General features: G+C 40.8%; 7 protein-coding genes across 7 annotated transcripts; 2 read left to right on the top strand and 5 right to left on the bottom strand.

Annotated features, from left to right (window-relative positions):
* Positions 1-691: 691 nt before the first annotated feature.
* Positions 692-14,801, bottom strand: LOC133111280 (histone H2AX-like). The gene is made up of 3 exons (XM_061221468.1): positions 14,415-14,801; positions 12,486-12,495; positions 692-1,097 (listed from the first exon to the last, which is right to left on the bottom strand). Exons 1-3 carry the CDS (start codon positions 14,795-14,797, stop codon positions 702-704), a joined length of 789 nt encoding a protein of 262 aa, XP_061077452.1. The 5' UTR covers positions 14,798-14,801; the 3' UTR covers positions 692-701.
* LOC133111215 (histone H1-like) lies at positions 2,311-2,984 on the bottom strand. The gene has a single exon (XM_061221405.1). The coding sequence runs from the start codon at positions 2,953-2,955 to the stop codon at positions 2,311-2,313; it is 645 nt and encodes a 214-aa protein (XP_061077389.1). The 5' UTR covers positions 2,956-2,984.
* LOC133111273 (histone H4) lies at positions 7,828-8,177 on the top strand. Its single transcript, XM_061221460.1, has one exon. The coding sequence runs from the start codon at positions 7,840-7,842 to the stop codon at positions 8,149-8,151; it is 312 nt and encodes a 103-aa protein (XP_061077444.1). The 5' UTR covers positions 7,828-7,839; the 3' UTR covers positions 8,152-8,177.
* LOC133111252 (histone H2B-like) lies at positions 9,210-9,717 on the top strand. The gene has a single exon (XM_061221439.1). It carries the CDS (start codon positions 9,210-9,212, stop codon positions 9,582-9,584), a length of 375 nt encoding a protein of 124 aa, XP_061077423.1. The 3' UTR covers positions 9,585-9,717.
* Positions 11,104-11,520, bottom strand: LOC133111229 (histone H3). The gene has a single exon (XM_061221420.1). It carries the CDS (start codon positions 11,512-11,514, stop codon positions 11,104-11,106), a length of 411 nt encoding a protein of 136 aa, XP_061077404.1. The 5' UTR covers positions 11,515-11,520.
* A 730-nt stretch (positions 14,802-15,531) lies between the features above and the next one.
* On the bottom strand, positions 15,532-15,906 carry LOC133111256 (histone H2B-like). Its single transcript, XM_061221442.1, has one exon. The coding sequence runs from the start codon at positions 15,904-15,906 to the stop codon at positions 15,532-15,534; it is 375 nt and encodes a 124-aa protein (XP_061077426.1).
* Positions 15,907-16,461: 555 nt separating this feature from the next.
* LOC133111271 (histone H4) lies at positions 16,462-16,808 on the bottom strand. The gene has a single exon (XM_061221458.1). It carries the CDS (start codon positions 16,797-16,799, stop codon positions 16,488-16,490), a length of 312 nt encoding a protein of 103 aa, XP_061077442.1. The 5' UTR covers positions 16,800-16,808; the 3' UTR covers positions 16,462-16,487.
* Positions 16,809-16,850: the final 42 nt, after the last annotated feature.

Genomic DNA, 16,850 nt, shown 5'->3' with positions numbered 1-16,850 from the left:
CGTTCCAACCCCGGAATGCGCCTTTAAAGCATACCATCCCGGAGCTGATTGGATAGGCGTTTATGGATGCTCATTGGCTCTGACCCTACTTTCATTCCCCGAGGCTATTGGATCGTTTCTTCAACTTCCGCTGCCGCCTACAAATTTACCTTTTCTTTTACCGCCTTTTAGTTAATAATAATTAATACAAATCACACGTGCGGGATTCGGGACAGATTTTGCGGTACAATGAGGGGCAAATTGAGAATGTCCATTCTCTATACGTTAGCAACGCAAAATGTATATTACGGTCATAATGCCTATATAAATGTGATGGAATGATTTTAAAGACACATATCCGACATATGTCTGGTGTGTTAAATGTAGAGCACAGTCATGACATCAATCAATTGCATGACTAAAGCATGGTTGAGTGCACCATGCTTAAAATCATTGCTGGGGACCGTTAATTTCCGAAGAACGGAAGGTCTAAGGGCAGACTTTAGTCACGGATTTTATTTACAAGACAAAGTGAGACACGAGGCTATATTGCGATTGTAAATTATTATTGCACTACTTCAGAGCGCGACAAAATAGAAAAAGCGTAATACAAACTGAAGCCAAGTTCAATTCGTTCAAATGACAGCGTTTTGTTCTTTGTACAGGTGTGGGGTGGCTCTGAAAAGAGCCTTTGAATGGTTGTTGTGGGAGTGATACATTAATTACTTCCCCTTCACTGCCTTTTCGGTCTTCTTGGGGAGCAACACAGCTTGGATGTTGGGCAGTACTCCCCCCTGAGCGATGGTGACGCCTCCAAGGAGCTTATTCAACTCTTCGTCGTTACGTACTGCCAGCTGCAGATGTCTGGGAATGATGCGGGTTTTCTTGTTATCTCGGGCAGCGTTACCAGCCAACTCCAGGATTTCAGCGGTAAGATATTCGAGTACAGCAGCCAGATAAACTGGAGCACCGGCACCAACACGTTCGGCATAGTTTCCTTTACGCAACAGTCGGTGAACGCGACCAACCGGGAACTGGAGCCCAGCCCTCGATGAACGAGTTTTAGCCTTTGCTCTCGCTTTTCCACCAGTCTTGCCCCTACCACTCATTTTCAATGCCTAGTCAGAAGAAAGAATAAGGCGGGTTACTGGCGAGCGTCTTACTTATAGCAACATTCTGTTCACCTATTGGCTGCAGCGTTGATGAGATTTCGTCCAATCAAATGGAAAGACATTTTTCCTGGATTAAATCAAAACCTCCCCAGTACTTCCTTGTAAATTGAAATTTTAATTTAGAGGTTTGATGAAGTTTAAATACACGAAAACAAGATACGTGGTAACTTCATCAATAACAATAATTTATTACGAACCATTGAATATAGAGACCAGTAAGCGTATTTGAACATATGGTATCAGTATAGGTTACATATTCAACTAGCTGTTGTGGTGCCTTATAAAATAAATAGCTTTAAAAGAGGAAATACTACAGTCAGTTAATTGCACCATTTAAAATCTAACTTTATTCATTCATTCATTATTCTAACCCGCTTATCCTGAACAGGGTCGCAGGGGGGCTGGAGCCTATCCCAGCATACATTGGGTGAAAGGCAGGAATACACCCTGGACAGATCGCCAGTCCATCGTAGGAAACACACACCATTCACTCACACACTCATGCACAGAAGCCTCTTGGGACAGTATAAACCTGAGCGAAATTGACTTTTTTCTTTACAATTTCTTTGTCTTTTATTCCACCTTTGTTTCTTTTGATTAGATACTGATTTTTTGTAAAGTATTATGTATTTTTGTAACCATTTTCAAATCACTTTTTCTTAGTTTGTTTCTCATTCTTTTTGATGTCTTTGTTTCTTTAGTTTAAGTGTTTGTTTAAATGATTTGCTTGTGTTATTGAGTGTTTTAAAAAAAATAAAAAAAAAATAAATGTAAGGAAATTGAAAAAACCATTAAAACCACATACCCAAGGGCAATTTAGACTCTACAATCAGCCTAACCTGCATGTCTTTGGACTGTGGAAGGAAACCGGAGTACCCGGTGGAAACCCACGCAAACACGGGGAGAACATGCAAACTCCACACGGCCGATCGGGATTCGACCCAGGACCTCATTGCTGTGAGGCGACAGTACCACCCACTGCACCATCCGTGGCGCCTAAATCTAATTATTTCATACCCATATACAAACATGATCAATTTATATTTTAAACTAGAAGCAGGAATAAAAATGGAAATAACTTGCACGTCCAAGAAAGTTTGGATGGCTCTTAAAAGAGCCTTTTATGCTTGTCAAATGACCGAACAGTAGGTACACGTTCTCACTTCTTCGGAGCAGCTTTCTTGCCTTTAGTGCTCTTGGGTTTGGCAACTTGTGGCTTGGCTGCCTTTGTTTTCTTAGCACTCTTGCTCACCTTCTTTGGCGCCGTCGCCAGCTTCTTGGTTTTCTTCGGACTCTTTGCTGGCTTCTTAGCCACTGCTGGCTTCTTAGCCGCTGTCGTCTTCTTGGCCTTCTTCGGGCTCTTCTTCACCTTAGGTTTAGCGGCTTTCTTCGGCGACTTTTTCACCGGAGTCTTCTTTGCTACCGCCTTTTTGGCCGCAGCGGCCTTCTTAACCTTAGGGACCGCTTTCTTGGCAGGCTTCTTCTTTTCAAGCGCCTGCTTCTTGTTAAGCTTAAATGAGCCAGAAGCACCGGTTCCCTTAACCTGAAGCAGGGTCTGCTTGGTCACCAGGCTACAAAGTGCCACCTTTACCCGCGAATTGTTTTTCACCACGTCGTAGCCGTTGGCGGCCAGAGATTTCTTCAAGGCAGCCAGGGACACGCCACTCCTCTCCTTGGAAGCAGCAACTGCCGTTACGATCAATTCTCCAACGCTGGGCCCCGCTTTCCTAGGCTTGGTTGCAGCTTTCTTCTTGGGAGCCTTCGCCGGGACGGCTGCGGCGGGAGCTGGAGCCTCTTCTGTCATTTTTCGGATTTTCTGCTTTCACACTTACGGTCAGTAATAACGTTCCGTTTCTGCTGCGCGTGCGACAGGGGGATGGACTTAAATGCTACATGCGGACCGTGTAGACTCAACCATCCCGGCACAGCGTCTCTCAGCTCCTGAAAACTCGGTTCATTTGTGTTTTCTCTTCTCCGATAGTGATAGAATAACACGATGTGCAGTTATTTTACAAGCAAAAAAACACCGAAGAATGTCCACCAAAGGCCTTCTGTCGACAAATTAACTACGGTGTCCTCAGCAATATTGCCGTATTTTCTCCAGCCTGTCCAAAACATCGCCACTTGCCACGGATAAGTGCAAGTTAAACGTGCTTATCGCACTCGATTATACTCTCAAAATGACCAAACATGTCATGTCCTAATTTATTTTTTTGTTCATGAATAACAGAAGCTCCGTGTGTAAACAGAACAAATTTAAGACCCGTTACATACCCAAGTGAGGCTTTAAAGCAGGACGTCCATTTTTCACAGTAAAGCACAGCGCATATTTATGCTAAGTTTCCATCCAAGTTGCAGCATACCAACCTGAAACCATTGTTTACACCAAACATATTTTCTCAATAATATGCTGCTATGTTGATGGGTCTGTTCTTCATTTTCAGTTCCATCATTTAGTGCTGTAACAGTTTCAAATAGAATGCACGTTCATTAACCATTAGCTTTGGCCGGGCCTGGGATTTAATCAAAACTTTAACTTTAACTCATGCTGATTATTGAAAGCAATATGTTTTCCTATTTTTCCTGAAAGCCATGGTGTGGTGAGATCAGCAATCACTTCAATTCACTCACCAAACTGATTTGTGAAGAAATGGTGTCATACTTCTGTTCACTTTGAAAGTTAAGGACAACCGTTGATTGAAAACAGGGTTTTGTCATTGCAGTCTTCATTTCACAGAGCACTAATTATTTTGATCACTTTCAGTATTTATTTATTCACTGCTGTCAGTCTCAGTTCTCAAATGCAAAACATAACCTGTTTGCCACAGTGTATAGTGCATTACACAAATACAGTTTTTTTCCATCTAAAAGCTATGTTTATGCATTTATTAAATGCATAAAGAATATGATATGTGACATTTAGAGGATACATTATTTTGTTGAATTATGAATAACAATTGTACATTTGTAAAAAGTCAATCACTTCTTCCATTTCTTGGAAATGTAGAATAATTAAACTGTAGGCAAACTCTTCAGCAAAATTTCTGTACATCCCTCTCCAAATTGCATGTCCATCCGATCTCTAATTGAAAATAATTTACCACAACCTCTACAGCTCTACAGATTACAAACTTAAATCATAATGTAACCATTTGTAAAATCCAAAAATGTAAAAGTCACACAATTGTGGAAATAACTCCCCATGGAGCTCAGCACTGCAGAATCACTGGCCACTGCCCTGCACTATCAAATCTTTGCCAAAGTCATGCAGATATTTTAGATAATTGTGAGAGAGAGCAAAAATGTGGAACTCTGTGTCATCTCATGTGGGATAACTTGTTTATGATAAGAGAGTTGATGTCCTACCCAATGCATAATTACCCATGAAACTTCATTGTAGATTTGACAAGAAGGGAGCCATTGATCGTATATTACATTTCATTTGACAGACACTTTTATCCAAGTGACAAAATAAATATTGTGATTCTTTATGGATTTATCGATTATCTTTCACTGATTGGGCCTCATTTATAATTTTTTTTCGGAAATCCATGTGTAAATGTTTGTGTGATCAGGAAAGAACTAACAACTTTCAAAATTTGTGATGAGCATAAATTGACTCCCCTAAAACATCATAAATGGAATTTTGGGTTTTTAAAGAGAAAGCTCTGTTAATGGAACATGTCTATAAAATATTTAAATATTTAGGTACTTACTGATGTTCATGCTCACGTGTATCACGGCTATAGAATTTTTCATATAAAATATATATATAGACCTGCGATATTAAAAAATGCATGGGATCTATTCCGACAAAAGTTTCACCGCATGCAGTACCATTTACTTCCAACAGAGGAAAGACGGGTGAAACTGATGTAGGATTAAATGCCATGCATTTGTAAATATGGCGGGTGGACTTTATTTCTTGTTAAATATGAAAAATTGTACAGGTCCTGGAGCATCTGTTACCATCAAGTATCAAGATATTTATATAACAAAACAGTGCACCCCCCCCCCCCCCCCCTCCCAGTAAGCTTACAAGACTTCCATTTTAAATGTTTGAATGCAACTCACTTATGATTATCTGCTTGCATAAGTACACATCATATAATGAAATATTAACTGTTTATAGACAAGTGTGTACAGTTTAAAGCATTTTTAATCATGCAAAACTGGTTCAAGCAGGTGGCTCATCGATGTATTTTATTTCTGTGGCGTAAGCAGTGAATTGTCTGAGCTGTGGAAGACTAAACTCTTTCTTAAGTAACACGCACTGTGCAACAGGTAAAAAGAAAATGGTTTCACATTTGGCACTTTCTTTCCCACAGTGATGCAGCAGTTTCAGCTCCGCCCACCATATAAATTATCCATCCATCCATTATCTGAACCCGCTTATCCTGAACAGGGTCGGAGGGGGGCTGGAGCCTATCCCAGCATACATTGGGCAAAAGGCAGGAATACACCCTGGACAGGTCGCCAGTCCATCGCAGGGCACAGGGAGAACATACAAACTCCGCACAGAGAGGCCCCGGCCGATGGGGATTCGAACCCAGGACCTCCTTGCTGTGAGGCGGCAGTGCTACCCACTGCACCATCTGTGCCGCCCATATAAATTATGTGAACATATTATTACTTCGCTAGCAACTTTTCTGTCATGTATTTTTATGAAATATTTCTGTATTTATGTTACTGTGCTAAATAGTTTGCTAAACCCGTCACCATTAGTTTATCTTCCAGGCTTTACTGATGGACTATACATTTGGCTGGAGGAACGCATTGGCACATCATTATCTGGAATCCCCCTGTCCTTGCAGAGAGCCAGAAGGAGGTGTCACAAGCCTGAAGCACAGTGATTATGTAGCCATGCTTCGAATCTTCTAATAAAGCTGTGAATGTAATGTAAAGCCGTAACAACAAAGCCTAATGCTGTGTTCATGTCATATCAGAATGAACAAATTAGCTCCTTCCAACCTTCCGAGTTCACATCAACCTCTGACATTAAACACGAGGCAAAAAACAAAAGCCGTCAACAAATCAGCCACGTCATGTGACTTCTATAGCCTACCATGATGTTTGCAGGTGTAAGCTGAACTTGAACTACAGGTTGTTGTTTCATAGGCGTATGTGTACACCATGCCCCATACTTATTATGGAGTTGAATTAATATTCAACTCCACTTAACAATGAATTCATCAGGATTACCGGAATGAAATATCACCCATTTTAATGTTGAATCCTGTTGCGTTTTTATATGATGTGAATAGTTATAATATCCAATTGGCAATAATTTAACCACTCTAAATAAAAAATATATGATACATAAAAATATATATGTTATTATATATTAATAGAATAATCATTAATGGAATAATAAAATAACGAACCACGCTTTACCACTGTGCTTCATGTCCGTCACGCTTTACCACTGTGCTTCATGTCCGTGCACAGTGCGAACAGCTGAGACCACTGTGCTTCATGTCCGTGCACAGTGCGAACAGCTGAGACCACTGTGCTTCATGTCCGTGCACAGTGCGAACAGCTGAGACCACTGTGCTTCATTCAACAGCTGAGACCACTTGTCAAGTTTGTCCGACGAAAAAACTGACATCTGAAAACACATTATTTCTGCAAATGCATTTCCGATGGATTTATGGTGAATTTCGTTCTGCTCACATTTTATAAATGAGGCCTCCAGGATCTATCAGGGTGTGGGCGTGAACCAGAAGAGGATGGGGCTGGAGCAGTCTGTGAACTCAGGGTGGGGGAAGGGACCGAAGGCCCAAGAAGAAAATAAGGAATAAGGGTAGACACTATATGTTGTAACGGTGATTTTCAATGTGTGTTAACATAAAGACAATCACGTGATTAAAAATAACCTTTTATTTTGAATCCTTATTGCTATTAGATCACTTTCTGAATTGAGTGCTTACTAGGAGTCTTTCTCCGTCTCTCTCCCAGCAGACAGACAGCCGGTCTTACAGCAAGGTCAACAAGGGGTAGTCAGAAGATAAAATACTGAGAAACGTTAGTGGCCAGCTTCATGTCTTTTTTGTTTTGGTAAAACGCCCCGTTCTGAGTCCGTGTACTGAAAAGTGTACTTCTGTCTCACTATGTCTGATTCAAATCAGAGCTCTCTCACTTTCTGTTAATTCTTTGAAAATGAATACGAAAGTTAAACTCAAGTATAGCTATCGTTGTTTTTAGTGGGATCTGATGCCTACAGATCAGATCCCTTTAACCTGTGAAATGTTAAAACAGGCATTTTTCCCTCACAATGTATTATTACGAGATTGTTTCCATTGTTTCCATTTTGGCCCATGTGTTAATGATGTGCAGTCCACATTCTGTGAAGCAGAAGTTATGATTCCTGTTGATTATCTTTGTTGTACTGGTAGCAGTTGTTTTTCCTTACCGATTAATCAAAAAAGGCTGGTTCATTTAACGAAAGGCTTGTACTTCCCGGGTCTTTTAGCGTTTTTTTTTTTTTTTTTTTTTTTGTTCAAGCGACTTGTTTGGTATTCAGTTAAATCCCCCTAATACTCGGAAGGCTTGGCGTGCTGGAGGCGGGCTTTAGGTAGAACCGCCTCTTCGCTGATCCTGGCTTCAATCAGGTCGTCTTTGTGCATTGATACGTTTGCATGTGGTTCTGGAAGTTCATACCGTATTTTCTGCGATATTGTTTGGAAGAATGTCTGGTCGCGGCAAAGGTGGAAAAGGTCTGGGGAAAGGAGGCGCTAAGCGTCATCGCAAGGTTCTCCGTGACAACATTCAGGGCATTACTAAGCCAGCGATTCGTCGTTTGGCTCGCCGTGGAGGAGTAAAGCGTATATCCGGTCTCATCTACGAAGAGACTCGTGGAGTCCTGAAGGTGTTTTTGGAGAATGTGATCCGCGATGCCGTCACCTACACTGAGCACGCCAAGAGAAAAACCGTCACCGCTATGGATGTTGTTTATGCTCTGAAGCGTCAGGGTCGCACTCTGTACGGTTTTGGTGGGTAAAACCTTGACCGTCAACTCCGTTCTGAAACAACCCAAAGGCTCTTTTCAGAGCCACCCACATTTTCTATGAAAAGCAGCGTTTCCCTGGCTCTGTTGTGACCGTTCATTGATTCATAACGGTTATATAGAAATTTTAAATGCCGTTCGAATTACTATTATACACCCTAATTTCTGGCGAAGGCAATATAGTATATAGGGAGTCCCTTATATTTGCGAAAATACAGCTACCTGTAGGCTATCTTTACCTTCTCGTTTCTAACGAGACTTGCTTTTAGGAGTGCTCCGTGCCCAGGCGGGTCTGGGGCCTTGTTTGTTCCTCTTTTTCCCTAAGCAGGTTCCTGCCAAGGTCCTCCCTGATGGCTGAGGGCATCCTCTACGGTCCGCTGGGGGAATGCAAGACCACCGATCTCCAGCGTCAGTGGAGGATTATTAACATCGTAAAGCAGGTCCTGTGGGAGACGAGGAACATCAAGGTCTACCAAAAAACATCTGTAGACTGGTCACTCTCCGGAGGAGGATCCAAAACCTCCTCCAGGACGGCATTCTTGTGGACATGCACAGCAGTAAAAACCTGGCTAGAGATAAGTGGGGGGTGGACCATTGGAAGGAATTCATCATATAGTCCACCCCCCAAGGGACACAGAAGAACGTTTGTAGAACGACTTTAACATTTTTATTTCTATTTGGACAGCAAGATAACGTGTTCATTTTTGTAATTTGTGACCAGTGTTTTAAGCAATTTATTGCTCAGTTATAATGTAATTTCTTAGAATGCAGATAATTGAAAAAATATTTTTATTCATGAAATTTAATAAAATAAAAATTGCAAGGAAATCGGAGACGCGGGGTTGAAAAGAAGACTGGGCTTCTTTTTTCCGAAGGAGGACGGGCTTTAAGGATCAGCCAATAGTCTACTAGAAAATTTGGTTTACGAGCGGCCTCCAATGAGAACCAGTGTAACGTCACTCGCAAAGAAGGGCCTGATATTTGCATACAGACCTTCTCTAATGCAGACGCGCGAATTAAGCGGGACTATTCGTTTTTTCGTCTCTGGAAAAATGCCTGAGCCCGCGAAGCCTGCGCCCAAGAAGGGTTCGAAGAAAGCCGTCACTAAGACCGCTGCGAAAGGAGGGAAGAAGCGCAGAAAGCCCAGGAAGGAGAGCTATGCTATCTACGTGTACAAGGTGTTGAAGCAAGTGCATCCTGACACCGGTATTTCATCCAAGGCAATGGGCATCATGAACTCGTTTGTGAACGACATTTTTGAGCGCATTGCTGGTGAGTCTTCCCGTTTGGCTCACTACAATAAGCGTTCTACCATCAGCTCAAGGGAGATCCAGACTGCAGTGCGTCTTCTGCTGCCCGGAGAGCTGGCCAAACACGCAGTGTCTGAGGGCACCAAGGCCGTCACTAAGTATACTAGCTCCAAGTAACCTGTGATGCAACAAATCAAACCAAAGGCTCTTTTAAGAGCCACACACGTTTTCTTTGAAAAGCAGAGTTTCTCGGTTTTGGATAGAAAAAATCACTGATCTCATGTTAACGCTGTGCCTCTTAAGAGCTGAAATGCAAGTGAATGGCGTTAAACCGCATTATGTGATTCAACATTTTAATGAAACTAATTTAATCCATTATCTCCGTTAATCTCTGAATTTCCCAGTTATATTTTGGGCAAGGTAATATTACATCCTCCACCAGTCTCTTCGATGTTCCATTTTGGCCCATGTGTAAAAATCCTCATTCTTGAAAATAGTTAACTTCTCTTCTGTATCTCATTGGGTCCCACTGTTCCTGTCCTTTCACTCTTCCATTGGATGTTATATTTGACTTATTTAATGAACCCGCTCCTTTTTGCTTTAATATTTTAACTCATGCTCCATGACAGTTCCTAGTGGATTACTTGAACATGGTGTGTTAATGTCTTCCACAATATTTCAGATGTATATTAGTTCCTGATTTCAAATAAATGTGTTTTTAAATATTTGATTTGTAATCAAGCAACAGCGTTGCAGTGTAGACGACAACATTTATATATAAATCCGATCAGCCTGTGACTGTACTGACTGGATGAGCCCTCCAGGTTCAGAAGACTTCTGAAGGTACAGGGGCCAAATCAATTTAATCAAATTAACCTGCCTTTGTTGATTAATCAGTCAATATGCCAATTGTAAAATTATACATTTATGTTCACTGTAATAAAGCAAGCTTGCTGTGTGCATGTAATTGATCCCTCAGTACATTTCTGTTACCATTCATTCAATCGTTACCATAACACCAGACCTATCAGTAGAAGATGGGCTCCCTGGATTCCTTTTCCAAATTTCTTCACATTGGGGTGTTATTTATTTCTGTATATGATGTTTCTGATGCTGTTTATGCAAAAAAGGTTATCACATTTTTGAGAAATTGAAATTCACAGAATGTCTTTCCAGTCTGACCTAAATGAACGCTCATGTTTTTGACCTTGTTGCTGTTGTCATCATGTACAATTTCTTAATTAGACACTTATGTACATTTTGTTACATATTTTACTGTGTACATATACTTGCCATTCATTCAGTTCAATGGCATATGATAAATCCTATCTATATAGAAGTATGAAAGCATGATCATCAAAATCACCGATGTTGGATAGGCTACTAGAAGTAGGCTATTGTGGCCTACTTCAATAGGTCAATAGTTCAGTAATTGTACGTTGCTGAATTGATAGCTTGGTTCAATTGTTCACAATATCAGTTAGTTTATTAGTGAACCAGTGCCACTTTTTCACCAGAGAAAGGATCCCGTTCAGACAAACTATTCCATAACCTACGATGACGCACCAAATATCAGGAAACACAATATGAAAAAACAAAAGCACACGTCAAAATATGGAGACATTTGCCGCTCTAACAAGTACTGAGATGGCTCTGAAAAGAGCCCTTGTCGTTTGGATGATGTGTTCAAACTATCTTAAGCGCGCTCTCCGCGAATGCGGCGGGCCAGCTGGATATCCTTGGGCATGATAGTCACCCTCTTGGCGTGAATGGCGCACAGATTAGTGTCCTCGAACAGACCAACCAGATATGCCTCACTAGCCTCCTGCAGAGCCATAACGGCGGAGCTTTGGAAACGGAGATCGGTCTTGAAATCCTGAGCAATCTCTCGCACAAGACGCTGGAAGGGCAACTTGCGAATCAAAAGTTCAGTAGACTTCTGATAACGGCGGATTTCTCGCAAGGCTACCGTACCAGGCCTGTAACGATGAGGTTTCTTCACGCCGCCTGTGGCAGGTGCGCTCTTACGTGCAGCCTTAGTGGCGAGCTGCTTCCTGGGCGCTTTACCACCGGTAGATTTACGCGCTGTTTGCTTTGTTCGTGCCATCGCTTCTTACTCGAGTACAGATTTTCAGAATCCCGTTCTGGCCCCGGCATGCGCCTTTAAAGCATACCATCCCGGAGCTGATTGGATAGGCGTTTACGGATGCTCATTGGCCCTGACCCTGCCTTCATTCCCCGAGCCGATTGGAGTTTCTTCAAGTTCCTCTGCCGCCAAAAATTAAAACTTTTCTTTCACCGCCTTGAAGTTAATAATGTTCACCTATTGGCTGCAGCGTTGATTAGATTTCGTCCAATCACATCGGAAGAGATTTCGACGTAGCTTGCAGCACATAACAACTGAATTGAATCAATACCTCCGCAGTACTTCCTAAAAAGTTGAAAATTGAATTTGCTGGCTTGATGAAGTCTAAATACACGAACAGTACAAGCAATCACACGTATATCAATATATAAAATGAAAGAAGGTAAATAATACATTTTAAGAAAAAAAAAGCACATCATTAAGAAAGAATAACAACTTGTTAAAACTATTTGATGGGGTTATAACAAAAACCAGCATACACAGGGGTACTCCAGGACCCAGGATTGCTGTTGTTACAAAATCATTTGTTTGTAAAATATTTATCATGGTAACTTTGCCACCAAAGGTGCTACTTATGTGACTGGTGTTACTTTGGGTCACTTTTTGTATTTACAAAAAGGGCTCTTTGATACTTAATATATGTTGTCATATATGCTTGGTGTTTGTTTATAAAATGTTATTGTTAAATGTTTGTCATTAATTTCAGATAACTACAGGAGTAAAAACAAACATATTGTAATGTCTGTTTAAAAGGATTGTACGATGCCATTAAATCGTTATTTTTATTTGTAATTTCTTTAACACAGGTTTACCTGTGACAAAGGTTGAACAAGTAGTCTTTTAAAGTTCATTAAATATACATATGAATCCATATAAAAGATAGAAAAAAACCAGTATAGCTTGAATATGAACATTTCCTGGAGTAGTAATACCAGTGATACTCTAATTGTGAAAATATGTTGAGATTACGTGTTTCAAAACAGACAAATGTATATATTTTTTTTTACCACTTCAAATGAAGTATAAAACAATTATTCTACACCAAAATTGAAATGTCCCAAATCTTTTTACTGACACCCTGATTGTTCTGCCTAGCCCATGGTGAGACCACAAAACTATGTAACTGGGTGGAAGTAAGCAACATATTGTAGATGAAAAAAGCGTGAGAGTCCACCAATGCCTGTGTACATTCTCCCTGAGACAGAGCCCATCAGATGAAAGGCTGTTGTTAATGATGTTGTTAATGTGCTGTCCAGGATCCAAGTTCTGTTAGGTATCATCTGTTGAGATCATAAGTACATTTGTAATGCAAAAAAATAATCCAGTTTGTCCCACTATTACTGAGCTCCATTCTTCGCTATATATGCTGCCATAGAATAGCATCTGGAGACCTTTTTACATTATACTTACGCCTCTTCATGGGGTGTTTTCTTTTTGGCAAATTGTTCTTTTGTTTTCTTTTTTTTTCTTTGTGTAAATAGGTCCCTATCAACATTCTTGTGGAAAAAACCGAGTTATAATTTGTTTCTAAATAAATGCCGTCTTTTACTGAAGTGTAGTATTCAGGTTGATGGGGACTCTTTTGTAGATAAAGTGGGACATTACATCACATTACAAGCATTTAGCAGACGCTCTTATCCAGAGCGACGTACAATGAAGTGCAGATCAAACACAGGAACAAATGTGAAGAGGACCCGAGAGGACAGTATGGTTTTATGGAGTCCTAGCATGACCGTACAGATACAATTGGAACCCTTGAAGAATACATCAACTTACAAACTAGCATACCATGTTTGGCAGCCAGAATACTCCAAGTACAACAATACAATATCTAATACAATACAATACAATACAACTAATATGCACTATTTTTAAAAACTCCAAAAAGTGGGTGGAATAATGGAAATACAAAAACTACACACTGATCATAAGATTATTGTGAGCTCACTTTCCATACAGGAGCTACCCTGTATGCTCCTATATAATTGAATATACTTAGCCCAGGTAAATTACCTGTGGCCAGACAACAGCTTGTACAAGTTTAATTGGAATCTTTTAAGAGATTAATAAAAAAGTAACGCATTAGATGCTGTTCCAGTTATAATTCAAGTACATCTAGCTAATTCTACTGTATATAGCAGTATTAAAATTGGTACATAAATTGTTCTACAGTAGTATACATTTTATTTTTTGCTACTCTTACTACTAGTCTAGCTATATTTCTACCTTTTCATTTGTTTTATTTTCTATTCTATTCTTCTAACATTACTGTTTTGCTCTATTTCATTGTAACAAATGCAGTCGACAATAACATTCATATTACTTAACAGTAACGCGCCACAAACAGCGTTTAAAAACGTGTACAGTAGCAATCTAGCTAGGCAATTGAATTGAAATTGTGTGAATAATTATTCATTAGTGTTCATCTATTTTGTACGTCAAATGTTAGTTAACTACAAAATTGAGGAGACTGTATAAAAGAGCTGTAATTCCTAAACGCTTCACCCAATATAGATGCAAGCACACTCGAACTAAAGCAGGAAGTCAGAATTTTAACTAGTGATTTTTTATTTCAACTAATAGGGTGCAGGGCAGAAACAACAAATGTGTCATTGTTCAAAGATGTGTGGACGTTATTAATCTCATTTTAGTTACGGCCTTCCGACTTTAGGCAATAGAACAGAACTGGTAGAAATTGCGGCGATTGAACTCGCATACGTGTTAACAGAGAGAACGGAAAAATAAAATAACTGAACGAAGTTCAATTAGTTCAAATGGCAGTTTTTTGCGCTTTGTATAAGGAGGTGGTGGCTCTTAAAAGAGCCTTTGAATGGTTGTTGTTGGAGTGATGCAGGAATTACTTCGCCTTCACGGCCTTTTCGGTCTTCTTTGGGAGCAGCACAGCTTGGATGTTGGGCAGTACTCCGCCTTGAGCGATAGTGACGCCTCCAAGGAGCTTGTTCAACTCTTCGTCGTTACGTACTGCCAGCTGCAGATGTCTAGGAATGATGCGGGTTTTCTTGTTATCTCGGGCAGCGTTACCAGCCAACTCCAGGATCTCAGCGGTCAGATATTCGAGCACAGCGGCCAGATAAACTGGAGCACCGGCACCAACACGCTGGGCATAGTTACCTTTACGCAGCAGTCGGTGAACGCGACCAACCGGGAACTGGAGCCCAGCCCTCGATGAGCGAGTTTTAGCCTTCGCTCTCGCTTTACCACCAGTCTTTCCTCTACCACTCATTTTCAACGCCTAGTCAGAATAAAGAATGAAGCCGGATACCCACGAGCGTCTTTCTTATAGCAACGCTCTGTTAACCTATTGGCTGCAGGGTTAATGAGATTTCGTCCAATCAAATAGAAGACATTTTTTCGACGTAGCTCACCGTATAGATTGGCGTGCAGTTTTATGTATTAATCTGCAGCGTTTGAAAACAAGTTTCATACCCCATAATAGCTGAAAAGAAGCTATGACTTCTACGCCATATTTATAGCAAACTTTGTTTACGTGTTTTATGGAATTTATATGCAAATCCAATTCAGCATGAATTCGATAAGCAAGATAAACATGATCATGCCACCCATGTCTTGATTATTGTGGATTTATTTTTTCACAAAAGCAAATGGCTCATTAATTGGTAAAGCGATCTAGCAGAATTAATTAGAAGGCATTAACCATATATTTTATCTGTATTGTCTGGGAATGAGGAAAATAGACTATTTGTGAAGCATTTTCACATTATTATTTATGTAGTGCTTTAAAATGCGAATAATGTCCCGGGTCAATTTGAGTCGAAATTGAACAGAGAACCAGGGTTAATCATGATTAGCTGAATGAACCATCGCCATGTTAATGTTGAACTCAACAGGCTGTTACAATACAGCCGCTTCCTCAAATATCAATGATGGATTTTTGCCTCTGATGAAAGGGCGGGAGGCTCTTAAAAGAGCCTTTGTGTAAAGCATCATTTTACGAATTTACTTGGAGCTGGTGTACTTTGTGACGGCCTTAGTACCCTCAGACACTGCGTGTTTGGCCAACTCTCCGGGCAGCAGAAGACGCACTGCAGTCTGGATCTCCCTTGAGCTGATGGTAGAACGCTTGTTGTAGTGAGTCAAACGGGAAGACTCACCAGCAATACGCTCAAAAATGTCGTTGACAAACGAATTCATGATACCCATGGCTTTGGAAGAGATACCAGTGTCGGGATGCACTTGCTTCAAGACCTTGTAAACGTAGATAGCGTAGCTCTCCTTCCTGGACTTTCTGCGTTTCTTTCCTCCTTTCCCAGCAGTTTTAGTCACGGCTTTCTTTGAGCCCTTCTTGGGCGCGGACTTTACTTGCTCAGGCATTTCGGACGTTAAAATGAAGAAACCCGAATTCCCGTAATTGAAGTGTTTACGCTGGGAGGCATGCAAAGTTATATGGCCTTTTTAACGGTGACGTCAGACCGATTATCATTGGATGCTATTTTCTGACGATACTATTTTCAAAATCAATTGGTTGAATATGGCGGGTCCGCAAAAAAAAACCTAACATCCCGTCTTTCTTCGGAACAAAGGAACAATCCCCCCCACTACATTCTGCATTTAATTCGTCCTCTTGTTAAATTGAATAAAATCGTAATGGACGTTATTGCAGTCCCATGTACTCCTAAAAGTCTTTCACTCCCATTTTGAACAAACATTTTTAAAGTAGGGTGAAATATGCCGACTATATACACCGCCTCACGCGTTACCAATACAAAACAATTATCCAGCAATAGGGTCAAAATCGCAATGAAATCTACGAAAAAGAATGCGGCGGTGGGCGAGTTCTATTGCCGCCATTACCTGGGACACAGAAACTAGGAAATTGTACTTTTCATTGCTAACGTGGGTGGCTCTGAAAAGAGCCTTTGGGTTGTTTTAAAACTTATTCATGGTAGAATGGTTTATCCGCCGAAACCGTACAGAGTGCGACCCTGACGTTTCAGAGCATAAACTACATCCATAGCGGTGACGGTCTTTCGCTTGGCATGTTCGGTGTAGGTGACGGCATCGCGGATCACATTCTCCAAAAACACCTTCAGGACTCCACGAGTCTCTTCGTAGATGAGACCGGATATACGCTTAACTCCTCCACGGCGAGCCAAACGACGAATCGCAGGCTTCGTAATACCCTGGATATTATCACGCAGAACTTTGCGATGACGCTTAGCGCCTCCTTTACCAAGACCCTTTCCACCTTTACCGCGCCCAGACATGCTTCAAATAAAGGCTTACCACTTCTTGAAAATGAATGCCTGCTTTCAAGC

The sequence above is a fragment of the Conger conger genome, chromosome 15 (genome assembly GCF_963514075.1).
Source record: "Conger conger chromosome 15, fConCon1.1, whole genome shotgun sequence".
In the NCBI taxonomy this organism is placed as follows: domain Eukaryota; kingdom Metazoa; phylum Chordata; class Actinopteri; order Anguilliformes; family Congridae; genus Conger; species Conger conger.
Note: the sequence above shows the minus strand (reverse complement) of the source record. Positions and strands in the feature narration are given on the sequence as shown.